Here is a 19644-nt window from a genome sequence, read left to right as displayed (position 1 = left end):
CTATTTGAACGTTCTAAACAGAGGCTTCAGATTTATACATCCTGTGCGACATCTGGCCCCTTCTATCTGTCCGTGGTTATACTGCGCTTTAACTGCAGTTACACTGCAAAATTCATGCAGTAATACTGCACTCTGACTGCAATCTTTTTTCATATGGGTAGGGTTTACAAGATAATGGAGAAAGAAAATGTTTCTCACAATCTGTATCCGTCTTTAGACCTGTTTTCCAATAGAGCGATTTAATTATGTTTGTATGGACAGTTTGGCTAAGTTATTCATAGTTGTGGTTATTTTTACTTTTGAACTTAAATCTGCCACACTGGTTAGTACTATAATACAGTAGCTACAACCAGATATAAATTTTAGACTAAATGGTAAACAACGCTTCTTGCGACGAGCAAACCCGTATCCGGGAGCGTAATCATAGCCTCAAACGCATTAGTAGACATTAATACCCCTAGCTGCAACTATAACGGCAAACTTTTTTCAAAATTTGCTCCATAATAATCGACAGAAACACGGCAAACGTTGTTTAAGATCCATCTTCAAGGTGTTTTTAACATATATATTCGATAATATATCCGTCGAGGCAATTGGTTTCTCATAAGAAGCGATTGGAAAAATGGTTACCTCAGTATTTGTGAGATTTTCTGTGGGAGACACCATGTGACCACATGCTATATCTGGTCCCTTACAGCCATTCTTCAATAGAAATGCCTAAAAAGACGTCAATGCTGTAGACACCTTGGGGAATACGTGGAAAATGTAAGCTCATTCGTAGCTCATTCACAGCCATATAAGGAGTATTGAGTATATATGTAGGTATTGAGACTAGGCTATAATTCTAGGTGCTTAGAGTGACAGCTGGGCGATATACTGTATTTGACGATATACCGGTATTGATGGATGAACCGGTTTGGGTTTTTACTTGACCTTCTTTAACGGTATTTTAATTTTAGTTTCGTTAAATGTGATACTCTGTGTGTAACGTTGACTTTTATAGTTTACTTCGCTACTTGAGTCATCTCTTCATGCCGCTTTCCACATAGACCTAGCCCCGCCCTGTCACTCAAAAAGCGCATTTGTTGTTCCTCGACCACAAGACACTTGCGTCCAGTCTGCATGGTCAATTCAGCACATTTAACAATGTTGATAACAATGAGGTTCACTTTGCTTCTTAATATAACTCCACTAATGTTTATAATTACACGATTAGTTTGTTTCTAAAATATGCAAAAAGCTAGTTTGTATTTTTCTTCACAAGTTGGGCCTAAATCTTATTAGCCGCTAATGCTAATCACTAGTTAGCTAATAAATGTACTGAGTCTGAGCTATATTAGTATTAGCTATACAGCCTAATACTAGTGATGGTGGAGACCTAAATCAGCATGTTGTTTGTGCCACAGTTTCTTCTAAAACGATGAGGAAGTCACAAAGCAAGCATAATAAAGCTACATGAAGTAGCTAAAAGAAAACATTAAATGTAGCCAAAGATTATAGGGTCCCCTAGGAAACACGTTGGTTCCTACCCTTTCACAATAACTCCTCCCTGGAATTTTCATTTGTTGTCATGTCAAACACTATTCAAAGCGCCCTCTATTATATTCTAACTATATAAATTAAAATAATCATTATATTGCCATGATTCCAACAGTTCACTCAAGTGTTTTGCTCTAAATCACAAGTCTAAATCGTAATTGCAACATTTGGTTAAAAATAAGGCCTAGATTGTTTGCCCATATCGTGCAGTCCTATGTGGCAGTGTGGAAATGCTCTCAAATCAGTGTAGGAAATGCAGAAATGTATGAAAATGCAGAAAATGATTAAAACAATCAGAATGGAGAAATACATATTTAAATCACTTAGAATGTATGTTGCCACCGTCCGGTCATGCACTACTCATAAAGCAAATTTAAAACGGTCCATTTTATTTTAAATACTGTGATATATATTGGCCATGTCACCCAGCCCAACTTAGTCTATTTCAAACAGGATGGACAATGCTACCAGCTGCTATTGTTTAACTATGAAAACGAAGGAACTGTTTGATGGCTTATAGAGATCGGCAGCTTTAGTTCTAAAAAACTGAAATAAGTTACCTCTCGTTATTAGTTCAGCCATTCCAATGGGGGAAATTAAGGGGGAAACAATGGGGTTTTGGGATAAATACATAAAATAAGGTCTGAGGTTAACAAAGGCTTACGAGATATTATATGTTTTGTTCTGAGGTAATATCAGTCAGTTAACCAGACCTTTATGAACTATGAAGACATTACGTGCTTGTTTGGATACATAAATGCTTCATAATAAACTAAAATGTGATCATCTCAGCTTATCCAAAAAAACAAACATGAATTACCCCATAGGCCTTGGCCAACGAGCCAGTAAGTGCCAACAAATAGACACCATTACTATTGCACTATATAAGAAAATACAATAGAAATAGGTCCGATTTGATCTTTATCATTATGAGCAGATGTGTATCCATAACGTTTCTCTCTGCCCCATGGCAAGATGTGTTGGCGGGGGCACTGGAGATGGGTGTCGGGGCCCCAAATGCGGTAGTCCGGCCCTGCTGAATACAGTGATATAAGTTGACAATGTCTGTTTCCTCCAAAGTTTTCCATGAAAACGTTAACATGTTTTGTGGATCGTCACATGTTGCTCGAGCTGGCCATCTCAAACTAAGCCAGGTTGGTTGTCAATCGTTAGCTACGTCACAACCTAAAGTGACAAAATATAACTATTCTCGCCATAATATTTACAGACGTTCTACTGTAACTCAGCGCAAGAGAACACTGGCCAGGCACAATTTGTTCTGGTTAACCAAGGTTGGACAAAACAACTGCGATAACTGTTTGAGTGATTTGATGGCCATCTTAAATATTCAGCAATTCCATACTCACCTTAAAATAACCTCCCTCGTAGTGAGTATTTGGGGGTCCAAATATTGCAACTTCCCAGTTGTACAAGTCCGACTCGTCCACTAAAGTTATCCTGAACCCTTCAACTGGCTCATCTTGAAGACTTTTCATCTCTAACATGAGTGCTTTTTGGGAACTGGCTACATGATGTCCATGAGCCATAGTCCGCGACGATCTGTATAAACAAAAACCTATCTAGACCTTTTTAGAGAACAAATGTAGTTATCTAATTCCACCACAACCAAACCCTGAGAAACCTTTAGATTGTTCACACGTTTCCTCACATCTACAAAAATGTCGTTTGTTATTACGTTCGCGTTCGGTTCTCTTCCACTGTGATCGAACAAACCAATGCGTAAACCTCTCGCTGACAACCAACCAACCTACAAACCCAACGCTAGCTTGCTACAGTAATTACTCCCTGTTGTTGATCCTAATTTACCGTAAGACAGAATTGCTCGAAGTAAATTTTAGTGGTCAAAGCAAACTAGAAAACAAACAAATTAACGGCTGTCTGAGTAGGGATAACCCCTCCTCAATTATACAACAGTAGCTACTTCACCGTGTCGCTCAAGCTGGTCCCACAAAGCTTGATGCCATGAGTTGTGAAGTGCTCGCAAAGCTTTCTGGGAGTTGGTGTTATTGAAAAGGCAGAACACTTATTCGGCATTAATAGTTTAAGCACGGTTAAAATATTGTTTCGGTCTGCAATTGAATTCTTCAGAATCATGAAGCCTGAAACGTTAATATTTTAATCTCGTCAAAAAAATATGTTGGGAGTGTTTTGTGGTTGCAACGCCACTTCTTTCCATATAGGAATTGAAGTTAGACAGTACCTACACACAGCCTCCAAATCACTTAGGCTATATTGACATTTATAATTTAAAGGCACTTGCACACATAGAAAGAATATGCAGTTTCACACAGAATACTGTATTAGTTATTGGGGAAGGCAGGTTTTTGGGAAAGGCCACTCTAGTGCATGCTGAAGTGAGATGTTGGCCAACTAAATATCCTTGGTAAGGTAGTATTTGCATATCCTTTGAATATACAGCATGTTTGATACGCAGACACCATACATAGTGATACGATGTGAATAAAAAGCCTGAAATAATATGTGGGAGTTTATTGGTTCACCTTAACACAGACTACAGCAGCTCAGCCTTTATTTCAATTTGGGTAGACTTCTGTTCTAAAAGTGAATGTTGATAGTATATGACTCATTTTGTTTTGCTCATGTAGTCCCCTCTTAAAACATATATCATATAGCTGGAGAATAGACAATGAAGGAGTTGGACCAGACCTTCAAACAAGGAGAAATGAGAATATATTTTAATGTCATAAGCCAAACTCCGCAAGATAATCACTATAATTGACCAGAAAAAAAAGTATTATGACAGTGGGTAGCTTCTCTGAACTGTATCACAAGACCTTTTCTTCTCTACTCCTCTCAGCGCCATGACACCAAATAGAACCTCCTTCCCTTGATGTTAAATAATTCAAAATATTCAAAGATATCATTTGAATTGTATGAACTTATAATAGATAAAAATGCAACATCAAACTGTGGCATGATTAATTCAACTTTCACTTCATATAAAAAACTAAAAGAAAAAGACAACCAAGAAATGATAAGGGAGTTTTGTATGTGTGTGAGTGTCCTTGGATAGGGGAAATATATATATTTAAGTATGCATTTCCTAATCATGCAAGATACACATTTTTATGAAATACTCTGCACAGAACTTTTTAATTAGTACAACGTACGATTACAAGTAATTTTTTCATTGCCATTCTATAACTTAAATCAATCAAAGCACTTTTCCAGGAAGGATATGGTTTTGTGGATAACATCCCTGTATGTTCTTCACTTTGTACTCACACTAACACGGTGCAGAAGAAACTCATGGAATGGCTCATCTACACTTGTAAGAAAGGAATGCGGGTAAGTTGGAATACAAACAAAACATGATGGGATCAGTTTAAAGTTGCTACTACATCGTGCTGGACCAGGCAGTGAGACGCGTTGAGTGTAACTAGACAGCAAGTACCTCTGATCAAGTCATGAAAGGAAGAAGCCATTTAAATGATGACCATTCATGTTCATCATTATGCCAATGCACATGTGGCAGCAGGGTAGTTCTGAGAGAACACTGAAGTAACATCGGTTTATGACTATCAGTGACATGTAGGATGTATTGTATAGTGCGAGAGTTAGTGGCACAGACGCAAGAGGTTTAGATGATATGAAAGACAAACATCTTGACTGACGACTTGTTGGCTTTCTCAAGAAAGATACAGTAAACAAGAAGCCACATTGGTTAATACTGATTCAAAATAAAATGTATCAACTAAGTACCATTGATCACCCAGAATGAATTATGACTAGAATAGCCTTCCATCCCCATAGGTGATCTCAAACTAAGCCTATCAACACATAGGATAACTTTAACAGTTAAGTATGGAGAGCCTGCTATTATAGCAAAGCCACGTGAGAGGCGCTAGCTGCAATATGTGATAGCGGGCCTTCATTTTCCACAAGTTCTATATTACTTTGTCACTCATTTCAGATACTGTAGACATGTCTGAGGCAAGAGAGAGTGGCAGATGAGCAGTACAATACCCTTCCACGATTACAGCATAATCAAAACGATAAATCATACAATTGTAAAAAGACGCCCTTCTACCCATGTCTATAATAAGAGACAGTAAGGAAGCCGGACAATGTTCACTTTTGGAAAAGGTTGCAGAAACATACTTTTTCGAGGAGTGCCAGCGTGTCTAAGTTCTGACCTGGTCAAAGTGTAACCGCCTGCATTCTCTTTTCCCAATAAACTCTTAGTGTAACATTCCAGCTCAGGCATTTAAAATTCTTATAGGGATTGATATGTTCCTGTGACACAGGTCAAACTGAAGCTGAGCATAGTTGAAGCATGGAGCAGTGACACCAGAGGGTAGGTCAGTCTCCTTCAGACATGAGATCAGGTCAGGTAGGATTTCAGCTCAGAGCAGTTTAAAGTTGACATGACATTTCCAACTTGGACCAGTCAGAAGAAGTCACACATTCTACAGGACTATAGAGGAGAGTAGCAGTAACACGCTGATGTTTAATGCAACAGGGGGAAAGGAGGAGACGGACTTCAGAAAACAAAAACAGCAACAAACAAAAACAAAACAGTGAAAACACAATTCAACCAACAACAAAAAAAGTCCAGTTGTCAGATTACATTACCGTCACAGACTGCAATGACGATGAGAGAGAGATTGGAGGGGGGAGCAGGGAAAACCAGTTTGAAACTAAAAGCGCATAGAGGGGGTTTGTATAGAGCAAATCAGTGAAGGAGAAAGAGCAGTTCTGAGTGCAAGAGGGGCATCAAGGAAATGTGTGATTCTGAGGACTAATTAATAGGGTGAACCTGGGAGTGCCAGCCGCAGTGTTTGTAACATGATTACATGTGTTTCAGTGAGGGAGGGGTTGAGCAAGGGGTAGGGGGGCACCAAGGGGCTGTCAGGCACAATCAGCATTGAGAGAAGGTCAGCTTGATCTCATCCAGCACATTCCTAAGCAGCCCCGGCTCGTCACATTTAGCATCGATAGACACGGTCTGATCAGCCTGAGACGGACAGGGACACAGACAGACAGAGAGGGCAAACGTTACAAGGATGTCTGAGGAGAAGATCTCATTTGAGTAAAATGGAGACCAATATCTGACTGACAAGGAGGAAGGAAGCCACTTACAGTTTTGACCAGCAGACACACATGGTGACCCTGGATTGACCTGCTGTACATGGAGGCACAGGAATCAATCCTCTCCACCACTGGTTGAGACAGGAACACAACCGTAAGCTCATTAAACAACGCAAAATCTAAAAGGTCTTTATTTACCACAATTTTAATGTTCATTCAAAGAGGGAGATTTCTGCAAGACGACACAGTGAACTACAAATCACCGCAATAAATATGTCCACTCTCCACCTAATACCTCCCAATGCCCTACCCCCCTCCCCCTGTATTCCCCAGTCCCTATCATATCCCATGCCTTCTCCCCTGTATTCTCCAGTCCCAGTGTACCCACCAGAGAAGTGGTGGTGGAAGCAGATCCTAGCCAGTAGATGGTGGAAAGGTTGGTTGATTCCCTCCAGCTTCAGAGAGCTTCCCTTGAGGTCCCCTGACTCCAACAGCTTAGCATACGCGTCACTGTAAACAACAACAATCACATTCACTACGCATCCCATACTAGCTCACAAGCAGTTTAATCTTAAGTTCAGATCAGGGCACAGCACACTAAGCCAATAGCTCCAAATCTACAGTTAGGTAACGTTCATTATTATTAAAACAGCAGAATGAGGTTCTTTGGGGACAGCTAGCTGCACTGACCTGTAGCAGGGAGTGGTGATCAGGTATGAGGTGCAGGTAAAGTGCAGTTTAAAGTCTAGTTTCTCGTGAGTGGAGGAATCCTCAGTCTGTGGGAGAACATTATAACAGCAGAAGGTTAACAATACACTTTTACAAGTGAGGAAAAAGGTCAGTAGAACCTTGAGCAGTGAAATAGACTGTACCCAGAGTCAAAGAGGGATATTGGGGGAATGTGAGGCCTTTGTGGAGAGCAAGACTTACTCACCTTGACTATAAAGGTGAGGGTTCCCTTCAGTTTCTGAGGCATCACAATGCTCTGCACTGAGAAGATGAACCGTGCCTCGTTAGAGATCCCTGAGGAACAAGAGAGAAAAAATTGATTTGTTTGGATGAAAACTGGGAATGGGAATATTTGGATGGGAATTTAGCTCTTATTTCAACAAGTTTCCATAGCTTTTTCCTCCTCCCAGTCTCTCCTGTTTCCTCACCGGGGGGCAGATGGAAGGGCACGGTGAGGCTGTCATGTGGGCCGGCTCCCTCAGGCCGCTGCAGCTTGGAGTTGAGAGAGTCCATCACATTGAACTCCATGGACTTGATGAAACTGTCACACTTATTTTCAAAGATGACAGAGACCACCACCTGGCTACCGTCATGCAGGTTCCCCTGGATGTCACACACCTAAAGAGGGAAAGAGAGGGATGAAGCGGAGGTCAACCCACTCCGTAGCCAGCAGTGTTCACACAAGGAGCCCAGCAAATTGACTTGCATGCAAACCAGCAAATCGATTCAACCATTCCAATCCCAACATGAATCCCATGTGATTTTTATGAAGCAAACTGGAAACAGCACTGATAGGACAGTAGAATCGTTACGTCACACACTAAAAAGAGGATGCCCCTGGCTTTTGGTGTTGTGAATAACAGGGTTACATTTTCCATTATACACGTCTCTGCATAACAGCTTGGTTATCACAGGGTGATTAAGCCAGGGGGCACAGTCTGAGAAAAAGCACAACCACACAGAACATCTAGAAGATTCTCCTGTAAAACCCATAGCCTGCAGTTCATAGAACTTCAGCCAATACCTCATCAGCATCCTGCTTCATCTTGAAAGAGAGAAAAATAGGGAGCATAAGCAGGGGTCCACTTACAGTATATACAGTACATTCGGAAAGTATTCAGACCCCTTGACTTTTCCCACATTTTTACGTTAAAGCCTTATTCTAAAATCAATCTACACACTTTAATCTCGTTCTCCCATCTCCACAGAGGAACTCTGGATCTCTGTCAGAGTGACCATCAGGTTCTTGGTCACCTCCCTGACCAAAGCCCTTCTTCCCCGATTGCCCAGTTTTGCCGGGCAACCAGCTGTAGGAAGAGACTTTGTGGTTCCAAACTTCTTCCATTTAAGAATGATGGAGACCACTGTGTTTTTGGGGATCTTCAATGCTGCAGACATTTTTTGGTACCCTTCGCCGGATCTGTGCCTCGACAAAATCCTGTCTCAAAGCTCTACGGACAATTCCTTCGACCCCATGGCTTGGTTTTTGCTCTGACATGCACTGTCAACTGTGGGTCATTTTCATAGACAGGTGGGTGCCTTTCCAAATCATGTCCAATCAATTGAATTTACCACAGGTGGACTCCAATCAAGTTGTAGAAACATCTCAAGTATGATCAATGGAAACAGGATGCACCTGAGCTCAATTTTGAGTCTCATAGCAAAGGGACTGAATAAGGTATTTCTGTTTTTAATGTTAATAAAAATGTGCAAATATTTCTAAAAACCTGTTTTTGCTTTGTCATGATGGGGTATTCTGTGTAGATAGATTTTTTAAATCAATTTTAGAATACGGCTGTAACGTAACAAAATGTGGAAAAAGGGAAGGGGTCTGAATACTTTCTGAATGCACTGTATTTTATATATATATATATATATATATCAATGGTACAACTCCTCCCAGCTCCAATATGAGTGGCTATAGAAGATACACAACAATAGTATACTTCTCCAGTGGACCCAAGCGTCTCGCTCCCACTCACCATCTTGATGTAGGAGTTCTCAGCCAGCAGGGCGTAATTGGACATGGGCTGTAAAGAGAGAAGAGCCTGGTCAGTTCTCACTCAATATGCAAACAAGGGAACTAGACCCAGGTCTGGACTATGTATATATGCTATTTGAGATAGGGAGTGTATACACACTGCATACTTGACATACTTGTGTCAAATGGGTGAAGGTAGGGAAGTTTTATATGGACAGTATTGTGGGGGCACAACTAACCTGTACCCCCGCACACCGACTCGGTACCCCCTGTATATAGCCTCGTTATTGTTATTGTGTTACTTTTTTACTTAAGTTTATTTGGTAAATATTTTCTTTACTCTTCTTGAACTGCACTGTTGGTTAAGGGCTTGTAAGTAAGCATTTCACAGTAAGGTCTACACTCGTTGTATTCGGTGCATGTGACAGATGAAGTTTAATTTTATTTGATTTATGACTTGAACGTCCAGTGGACAGGGATTGGACTGAGTGGACAGACTAAACGGTGATTGTTTACTGACCGGCAGAGGCTCCTCGTCCTCCACCGTGCCGTTCTGCACAGACTCCTCTCTGGCTCTATCGCTATGGTGATGATGATGGTGCTTCTTTTTCTTGTCCTTCTCCTTTTTCTTCTTGTGCTTGGAGGATTTCTGAGAGGGAAACAATCAAGGGATGGTGTAAAGGGCAGTCTATTCAGAAAGAGGGAGGGAGAGTTTCTGTGCTCAGACAAGATCTGTCAAAATATAGTATCCTGTTGTGCTCGTGTTTAATGTAGAATCCTTAGTAATGAATGATGCTGTCGTTTGTATGTGTATGTTCTGTAAGGTTTATAAAATATAAAATAAAAATGAGTAACAGCTGAGATTTCTGTCTGGTGATCATCAGTAAAGTGACTCACAGTCTCTTCAGGCTCAGAGTCTGGGACCACGACAGCCACACCAGACGCAGCCTCAGGAGTGGAGGCAGGGGGAGCGTCTGGTACTGCTGCGGCCTCCTGTCACCACACACACAGCCCTCAGAATGAGTATGGACACATTTAGGAGGATTATTGACATACAACACGCTGTCATTTGTAGCGGCAGGGTAGCCTAGTGGTTAGAGCGTTGGACTAGTAACCGGAAGGTTGCGCGTTCAAACCCCCGAGCTGACAAGGTACTAATCTGTCATTCTGCCCCTGAACAGGCAGTTAACCCACATTAAGAATGTGTTCTTAACTGACTTGCCTGGTTAAATAAAGGTAAAATAAATAAAAAAATATTGATCATATACAAGTACAGGTAGTAGTAGTTTGGGTTAGTCGTAATTTGTTTGTTGTTTTGAAGTTGTCAAATCCTGACATTGTTCCAATGGACCCATTGTCGATAGCATCCCTTCACATCTGTACTTAAATGGAACAATAATCGACTCAAAAAAACAGAAATACAGAAACATGTTCTGACAGGATGTGTGAACTGTGAAGTCACATTTGGGTGACTGCTAGACGTAGCTTATTTCCTGAGGGCAGACAGTTGGTGTGGTGTAAACCCAAAATCAACACACAGAGCCCCTGAACAATGTATATCTAATGATCAGATTCTGCTTGAAACAGTCCCATACAGTAGTTCAGAACAGAGGACAGAGAGTGTGGGGTCACAGAGCTAAACTTTATGAACTAGTCTGGCTTTAAACTGAATACTGTACTGTTGTCATTAGTCTTCCACCTGGTCTAACAGCTGCTCTGCAGTTACACACGCACAGTCACAAGCACAGGGTATGTAGTCACATGCACAGTCACACGCACTCAGTATGTAGTAAAAAACACGGTCTATATGTAGTCCTACTACACATGAAGAGCTGTGCTACTGTTGCATTGGTTTGATAGGAACAACAAGAACCGTCAGCATGATTCCAGACACTGAGGCCCCTGCACTTGACAACTGTGACCCCACCACTGACGAGAAACAGACACATCGAGCAAAACCAAAACAGAGAACCAACACTAAGAAACACGACAACCCCAGAATGAGTAAGGTTACGTGACCTCAGAAAGAGTGGCAGTAATGCAAGGGTGCAAGAGATAAGTGGATGCAAGGAAGGAAAGAACCAAACATGGAGAAGAGGATCAGACAAGAGCAGAGGATGGATGAAGAGGTACTGTTAGAACACAAATAAATGACAACAAGGACAAGGAGTGACTGTAAGAGAGAGAGAGGGGAACTCAACCTGAGGGTCAGAGGGCACTGGAGCATTTGAGAGCCAGAAATCCAGATCCGAAGCCTACAACAGTGAGGGAGGGGGAGGGAGCAAGAGCGAGGGGGGATAGAGAGGTTAACATTTTAGCACTACCTCTTCATGAAAATGGATACAGAGATTACACTGTTATTTTCATGAATAAATCAAGTATTTCAAGATAGCGAATAAACATACTGCAATCTTAAATACTGATTGATACTTGATTTAATCTTTATTGCTGATAGGATGGCGAGGGGGCTTGAAAGAAGCAATGACAATGATTGATAAATGAAAATGACCAAAGAAATGTGTTTGTTTGACAGATTATTTTATATAAATTTAATTAAATCAAATTCTTAGTTTAGTTAAATTATTTAGTGTCAGCCTTAATTCTTCAATATCCTACACAGAATGACATTGTGCAAATCTTGTCCCTGTAAAAAAGGTAGTCCCTCCCTTTGTGATGTCATACCTCTGGTGTGGAGGCAGGAGGCTGGGCTGCCACATCATTGGTCACTTTTGATTGGACAGGCTCCTCTGAACCAGCCTCCATAAGATCCTCCCCTTCCTCTTGTTTGCGTTTTCTCTTATTCTTCTTCTCTTTACCCTTCTACAATGACAAAAAAACACTCCTTAAGACAATAAGGTCACAAAAAACAGAAACGTCAAAGATATGAAAAATATTCCAAGGACATAAAGAATAGGGCCTCACCTTCCTCTCCTTGTCCTTCTTTTCCTTCCCGCTCTTCTTCTTGGGCTCTGAAGTGACCTCCAACCCCTCCTCGTCCTCTATGGGGCTCTTGAGGACCTCATCGGGACGGTGTGTCCTAACTGGCAGCTTCTTCTCGCTGTCTGCCAGGGGCCTGAGAGCACAGAGAGGAGACACATAAAACCACAGCCCTGAGTGTACATGGTGATTCTGGTCACACTACAGCCATCGGCTATGTCTCAATAGCCTTAACTAGCCTCCTTTCCTCCATTACCACTGATCTGGGAGGAAAAGACAGGGTAAAAGCAGCATGGTGAAAATCTATCCAGTCGATTCACTTACCACTGCCAGTGAAGGAAAGGAGATTAGGAAAGGAAGCTAGTTGAGACAAGTCCATCCACTCCACTCAGGTGCATGACATTTCAAACGCAAACTTGCTCAGCACAAACCTTCTTAAATCAGCGAACAGACAAAATCAAAGTAAGTATATGCCGATTAAAACACCTGGTTTTCTGAGCAATCTTTCAAATTATTAGGACATTTAAACACCTTTAATCGGTGTTCTAGCAGTGTATTTGATCTGCATGTGCTAGCAGCAACCGAGCGAGCCTCCCTCTTTAGCGAGAATGAAGTGAGAATGAAGTGAGTTCAGAACAACTGAATGTATGTGTCTTTGAAGTAGTTTACACATTCAAACTTTATATGTCCTCAGAATGGACACTGGGGTAGAATGTTTATTTTGATAGGGGAATTTCTGCATTGATCAGAGTGACATCAGGTAGATGGATTTCAGATGTGTCCATTTAAAACAGGGTTATGTGACATTTCTCTTCTTGCAAAGCATGTAAACGTTTTAACCGAACCATTATATTAAATCGGACTATCCACAACAATCCCATTGTTACCAACGATTAACATTATGTTGAAGAAGATCCATGGATTGGGTGAGGATTTGATTTGGGGATTTGACTAGTAAAAACAACAGTAGTCATCCATGATTAGTAATGGTGATTGAGTCATGATTTGAGAAAATCAGCAGTTCCACTGAGAAATCTATAAGCTCTCATCTTATCACATCAATCTGTTCATGTTAGTGAGAAGTGAGAGCGCTTTTCTTCAGTTCCAGCCACAAAGTGGGCACATTAACAGAGTTTTGTATGGAGGGAATGCTGATATTCTGAAGTGAGCTTGTAGAAGGTTTCAAATGGAGGAGGGGTGAGCAGGAGGAGAGAGTGTTGCTGAAAACAAGGATCAAACTTCAAACTGTAAAAGTCACATCATGCCCAAACACAGAGAGACAGACAGAGAGACATAGCGAGAGAGACAGAGAAAGAGACAGACAGAGAGGAAGCAGATCAGTCAGTCTTGAGTCCAGGCCCAGACGGGGCTTCTGCTGAGGCTGGGAAGGTACTCACCTGTGAGACGCCACCAGCAAACTGCACAGTCAAGAGAACAGATGTGTGTGTGTGTGTATGCATAAGAGAGACAGAGGGAAAGAACCACAGAGCAGAGCACAGCACAGCGAGCGGGAGTGTGTGAGGATGAAGAGGACCAGGCCAGCACCAGCCTCTCATCAGTGGAGCCAGGAAGAGATTATACACCCCCACAGAGTAGACAATAACACAGCCAGGTTATATATCCTATACTTTCATACTAATCCATTAGTGGACATCTGTAATACAGCGAGAGGTCAGTGATGAGTTAACTCACTTGTCCAGGTCGATGTTCAAAGCTTTGTGGGGGTCGTTGGGATCTTTGTCATCGTCATCACTGGGCAAGGCATTCTGAGACAGGAAGAGAATGGAGTGACAGAGCAAAACAACAACTTGCATATGTAATTATTATCAAAGGTATGCCACGTCTATTATCTGCAACACTCTGAACCACCTATGAAAGTGCCTGGCCTACTGTACACCACTGGCCTCTCTGCCTGGCCTACTGTACACCACTGGCCTCTCTGCCTGGCCTACTGTACACCACTGGCCTCTGCCTGGTACCTCTGCCTGGCCTACTGTACACCACTGGCCTCTCTGCCTGGTACCTCTGCCTGGCCTACTGTACACCACTGGCCTCTCTGCCTGGTACCTCTGCCTGGCCTACTGTACCTCTGCCTGGCCTACTGTACCTCTGCCTGGCCTACTGTACACTCTGCCTGGCCTACTGTACACTCTGCCTGGCCTCTCTGCCTGGCCTACTGTACACCACTGGCACCTCTGCCTGGTACCTCTGCCTGGCCTACTGTACACCACTGGCACCTCTGCCTGGTACCTCTGCCTGGCCTACTGTACACCACTGGCACCTCTGCCTGGTACCTCTGCCTGGCCTACTGTACACCACTGGCACCTCTGCCTGGTACCTCTGCCTGGCCTACTGTACACCACTGGCACCTCTGCCTGGTACCTCTGCCTGGCCTACTGTACACCACTGGCACCTCTGCCTGGTACCTCTGCCTGGCCTACTGTACACCACTGGCACCTCTGCCTGGTACCTCTGCCTGGCCTACTGTACACCACTGGCACCTCTGCCTGGCCTACTGTACACCACTGGCACACTGTACCTCTGCCTGGCCTACTGTACCCCACTTGTACCTCTGCCTGGCCTACTGTACCTCTGCCTGGCCTACTGTACCTCTGCCTGGCCTACTGTACCTCTGCCTGGCCTACTGTACCTCTGCCTGGCCTACTGTACCTCTGCCTGGCCTACTGTACCTCTGCCTGGCCTACTGTACCTCTGCCTGGCCTACTGTACCTCTGCCTGGCCTACTGTACCTCTGCCTGGCCTACTGTACCTCTGCCTGGCCTACTGTACCTCTGCCTGGCCTACTGTACCTCTGCCTGGCCTACTGTACCTCTGCCTGGCCTACTGTACCTCTGCCTGGCCTACTGTACCTCTGCCTGGCCTACTGTACCTCTGCCTGGCCTACTGTACCTCTGCCTGGCCTACTGTACCTCTGCCTGGCCTACTGTACCTCTGCCTGGCCTACTGTACCTCTGGCATTTCTTCAGTGACGATGTCCACCATGTGTGCGGGGGTGATGTCCTCCTCACTCTCTGGGCCTGAGTCCCCCCTCCTCTGCCGGCCCTTCTCCCTCCTCTTCTTTTTGTCCTTCTTCCTGACTGCCTTGTTTTTCTCCCGACGCTCCTCTTCCAGCTTCACATACTGGTCTGACATTGGCATCCCTAAACCCAACGGGAGGGAAAGGGGAAGAGAAAGAAAGAGGAAGTGGGGTCAAGTTATTACACAGAAAGAAAGAGGCGAGACAGAAAGAAGTACAGAAGAGGGGTTTAGTTATGACAGAGGCGAAGAGAGAAAGAGGGATAAGGGTTAGGTTTGGAGTCCTGTGTGCAGAGCCACTGACTGATACACTGTATATTGAAATCAAATTGGTTATTAAGTAGTGGCCAGAGTAACTGACCTGGGACTTTGAGAGGCACACTGAGGTCAATCTGCACCACTGGAATGTGCTCCACACCAACAGCCTCCTGGTATACCTGCGCACACACAATAACATAGGGATATCAATGGGCTTCTAGTCAATTTAATTCTTTAGATTCTAAGACGTTGGGGGATGGGGGTGCTAGGCGGACATATGAAATTGTTTTAAGATGGTCATACTATGGATAACTTAGCTATTTGATTTAGAATTTTAGGACCCCTTTAGGTGTACGTGTGTATATACACACACACAAAACATTTTTTGGATAAAATATTGATTTTGGCCAGTACTACTAAAGCCCATAGAATAACACATTCACAAATGGCAGAGGGTCTGTGTATTAACCCACAGTCATTGAAAATAAGAATGTGTTCTTAACTGACTTGCCGAGTTAAATAATTATTAAATAAAAGGGTGGCTACTTTGAAGAATAACAAAAACAAAAAGTACATGATTCCATATGTGTTATTTAATAGTTTTGACATCTTCACTAATTGTACAATGTAGAAAATAGCATAAATAAAAAACATGAAATGAGTAGGTGTGTCAACTTTTGACTGGTACTGTATATTTAAGTGGTTTGAAATGTGTAATGAATTACATTTCTGTAAGAGTCAGGTTAACACATAAGACGAGCTGCCGATTGGGTGATGATGCAGTGTGTACCTTCTGAGAGGACGGGGAGGCCTTGATGTAGAAGGGGTTGTTGGCCTGCTCTGCCTTCCTTACTTCTCTCCTCTGTTGGGAGGGAGAAAGAGTATCAAGTCAGTCATATGAAAATGCTGTGGTGTTTACCGGTGTACCTCTTCAGTGTCTGACTGTTATAGTATCACCAAAGATTTAACAACAGATCAACTGTTGAAAGAATTGAGGAGCTTGTATCTCAATGTATACACAGCACGGATTATTGGCTTGTAAATTCCCATCTAACCTTAGCCAGTTCCTTCTCGTCCACTTCAGTGTAGCGTGGCTTGGTGTGTCTGGAATCCTCCTTGGCAAACACAGCCTTGCCCTTGGTCTTCCTACCCTCATCCTCAGACTCACTCCCAGACAGAGGTTCGTTGATCCACGCATCCAGGTCCAGACTGGAGACAAAACCAAGACAATAAATTGTCTGTCCGAGTTTATAAAATTGTACCGAATCATCCAGTTTTTTTTATACGGTATGACTTTACTCGCATAAAAAGCTCCTTTGCATTAAGCTACTTTGCATTACCTAAAATTGTCCAACGGGCTGCATAAAGTACACTGAAAAAAAAAGTAAAACGCAACATACAACAATTTCAAAGATTTTACTGAGTTACAGTTCATACCGTGCATTTGGAAAGTATTCAGACCCCTTGAGTTTTTCCACATTGTTACGTTGAATACATTTCCCCCCCTCATCATTCTACACACAATATCCCATAATGATTAAAAAAACAAAATAAAAATCTAAAACAAAAATACCTTATTTACATAAGTACAGTTGAAGTCAGAAGTTTACATACACTTATGTTGGAGTCATTAAAACTAGTTTTTCAACCACTTAACAAATTTCTTGTTAACAAACTATAGTTTTGGCAAGTAGGTTAGGATATCTACTTTGTGCATGACAGGTAATTTTTCCAACAATTGTTTAGACAAATTATTTCACTTCTAATTAACTGTATCACAATTCCAGTGGGTCAGAAGTTTACATACAGTCGTGGCCAAAAGTTTTGAGAATGACACAAATATTAATTTTCACAAATTCTGCTGCCTCAGTTTGTATGATGGCAATTTGCATATACTCCAGAATGTTATGAAGAGTGATCAGATGAATTGCAATTAATTGCAAAATCGCTCTTTGCCATGCAAATGAACTGAATCCCCAAAAACATTTCCACTGCATTTCAGCCCTGCCACAAAAGGACCAGCTGACATGTCAGTGATTCTCTCGTTAACACAGGTGTGAGTGTTGACGAGGACAAGGCTGGAGATCACTCTGTCATGCTGATTGAATTCGAATAACAGACTGGAAGCTTCAAAAGGAGGGTGGTGCTTAGAATCATTGTTCTTCCTCTGGTTACCTGCAAGGAAACACGTGCCGTCATCATTGCTTTGCACAAAAAGGGCTTCACAGGCAAGGACATTGCTGCCAGTAAGATTGCACCTGAATCAACCATTTATCAGATCATCAAGAACTTCAAAGAGAGTGGTTCAAATGTTGTGAAGAAGGCTTCAGGGCGCCCAAGAAAGTCCAGCAAGCACCAGGTCCATCTTCTAAAGTTGATTCAGCTGCAGGATCGGGGCACCACCAGTACAGAGCTTGCTCAGGAATGGCAGCGGGCAGGTGTGAGGGCATCTGCACACACAGTGAGGCGAAGACTTTTAGAGGATGGCCTGGTGTCAAGAAGGACAGCAAAGAAGCCACTTCTCTCCAGGAAAAACATTAGGGACAGACTGATATTCTGCAAAAGGTACAGGGATTGGACTGCTGAGGACTGGGGTAAAGTCATTTTCTCTGATGAATTCCCTTTCTGATTGTTTGGAGCATCAGAAAAAAAGCTTGTCCGGAGAAGACAAGGTGAGCGCTACCATCAGTCCTGTGTCATGCCAACAGTAAAGCACCCTGAGACCATTCGTGTGTGGGTTTGCTTCTTAGCCAAGGGAGTGGGGCTCACTCACAATTATGCCTAAGAACACAGCCATGAATAAAGAATGGTACCAACACATCCTTCGAGAGCAACTTCTCACAACCATCCAGGAACAGTTTGGTGATGAACAATGCCTTTTCCAGCATGATGGAGCAACTTGCCATAAGGCAAAAGTGATAACTAAGTGGCTCGAGGAACAAAACATCGATATTTTGGGTTTATGTCCAGGAAACTCACCAGAACTTAATCCTATTGAGAACTTGGTCAATCCTCAAGAGGCGGGTGGACAAACAAAAACTCACAAATTCTGACAAACTCCAAGTATTGATTATGCAAGAATGGGCTGCCATCAGTCAGGATGTGGCCCAGAAGATAATTGACAGCATGCCAGGGTAGATTGCAGAGGTCTTGAAAAAGAAGGGTCAACACTGCAAATATTGACTCTTTGCATCAACTTCATGTAATTGTCAATAAAAGCTTTTGACACTTATGAAAAGCTTGTAATTATACTTCAGTATTCCATAGTAACATCTGACAAACATCTAAAGACACTGAAGCAGCAAACTTTGTGAAAATGAATATTTGTGTCCTTCTCAAAACCTTTGGCCACGACTGTACACTAAGTTGATTGTGACTTTAAACAGCTTGGAAGATACCAGAAAATTACGTCATGGTTTAGAAGCTTCTGATTGGCTAATTGACATCATTTGAGTCAATTGGAGGTGTACCTGTGGATGTATTTCAAGGCCTACCTTCAAACACAGTGGGTCTTTGCTTGTCATCATGGGAAAATCAAAAGAAACAGGTACAAAAGTATCTATATCCACAGTAAAACGAGTCCTATATTGACATAACCTGAAAGGCTGCTCAGCAAGGAAGAAGCCACTGCTCCAAAACAGACATAAAAAAGCCAGACTACGGTTTGCAACTGCACATGGGGACAAAGATCGTACTTTTTGGAGAAATGTCCTCTGGTCTGATGAAACAAAAATAGAACTGTTTTGCCATAATGAGCATTGTTATGTTTGGAGGAAAAAGGGGAAGGCTTGCAAGCCGAAGAGCACCTTCCCAACCGTGAAGCACGGGGGTGGCAGCATCATGTTGTGAGGGTGCTTTGCTGCATGAGGGACTGGTGCACTTCACAAAATAGATGGAATCATGAGGGAGGACAATTATATGGATATATTGAAGCAACATCAAGACATCAGTCAGGAAGTTCAAGCTTGCTCGCAAATGGGTCTTCTAAATGGACAATGACCCCAAGCATACTTTCAAAGTTGTGGAAAAAATGGCTTAAGGACAACAAAGTCCAGGTATTGAGTGACAATCACAAAGCCCTGACTTCAATT

General features: G+C 42.5%; 2 protein-coding genes across 4 annotated transcripts in view; both read right to left on the bottom strand.

Moving 5' to 3' along the window:
- Nucleotides 1-3545, bottom strand: part of LOC135556495 (ubiquitin-conjugating enzyme E2 R2-like) — a 36167-nt gene extending 32622 nt beyond the window's left edge. Inside the window, exon 1 of the mRNA XM_064989740.1 lies at nucleotides 2907-3545. Coding sequence (XP_064845812.1) covers nucleotides 2907-3086 — 180 coding nt within the window. The 5' untranslated portion in view covers nucleotides 3087-3545. The remainder of the gene's footprint in view (nucleotides 1-2906) is intronic.
- A 689-nt stretch (nucleotides 3546-4234) lies between these two features.
- The window catches only part of LOC135556494 (AP-3 complex subunit delta-1-like), a 42486-nt gene continuing 27076 nt past the window's right edge, over nucleotides 4235-19644 (bottom strand). Inside the window, exons 17-33 of one of the 3 annotated variants that reach the window (XM_064989737.1) lie at nucleotides 16609-16762; nucleotides 16344-16415; nucleotides 15657-15732; nucleotides 15230-15420; nucleotides 13952-14025; nucleotides 12245-12395; nucleotides 12005-12142; nucleotides 11524-11577; nucleotides 10220-10315; nucleotides 9843-9971; nucleotides 9324-9371; nucleotides 7770-7959; nucleotides 7547-7635; nucleotides 7303-7388; nucleotides 7001-7122; nucleotides 6664-6743; nucleotides 4235-6538 (exon numbers count right to left, since the gene is read on the bottom strand). In XM_064989737.1, the coding sequence (XP_064845809.1) occupies nucleotides 6443-6538; nucleotides 6664-6743; nucleotides 7001-7122; nucleotides 7303-7388; nucleotides 7547-7635; nucleotides 7770-7959; nucleotides 9324-9371; nucleotides 9843-9971; nucleotides 10220-10315; nucleotides 11524-11577; nucleotides 12005-12142; nucleotides 12245-12395; nucleotides 13952-14025; nucleotides 15230-15420; nucleotides 15657-15732; nucleotides 16344-16415; nucleotides 16609-16762 (1846 nt within the window). In that variant the 3' untranslated portion in view covers nucleotides 4235-6442. The remainder of the gene's footprint in view (nucleotides 6539-6663; nucleotides 6744-7000; nucleotides 7123-7302; nucleotides 7389-7546; nucleotides 7636-7769; nucleotides 7960-9323; nucleotides 9372-9842; nucleotides 9972-10219; nucleotides 10316-11523; nucleotides 11578-12004; nucleotides 12143-12244; nucleotides 12396-13951; nucleotides 14026-15229; nucleotides 15421-15656; nucleotides 15733-16343; nucleotides 16416-16608; nucleotides 16763-19644) is intronic. The other 2 variants (XM_064989738.1, XM_064989739.1) reach the window with 2 other exon arrangements.

This window comes from Oncorhynchus masou, chromosome 15, assembly GCF_036934945.1.
Source record: "Oncorhynchus masou masou isolate Uvic2021 chromosome 15, UVic_Omas_1.1, whole genome shotgun sequence".
Lineage (NCBI taxonomy): Eukaryota > Metazoa > Chordata > Actinopteri > Salmoniformes > Salmonidae > Oncorhynchus > Oncorhynchus masou.
The sequence above is the reverse complement of the archived record's forward strand: the minus strand, read 5'-3'. Positions and strand labels throughout refer to the sequence as shown.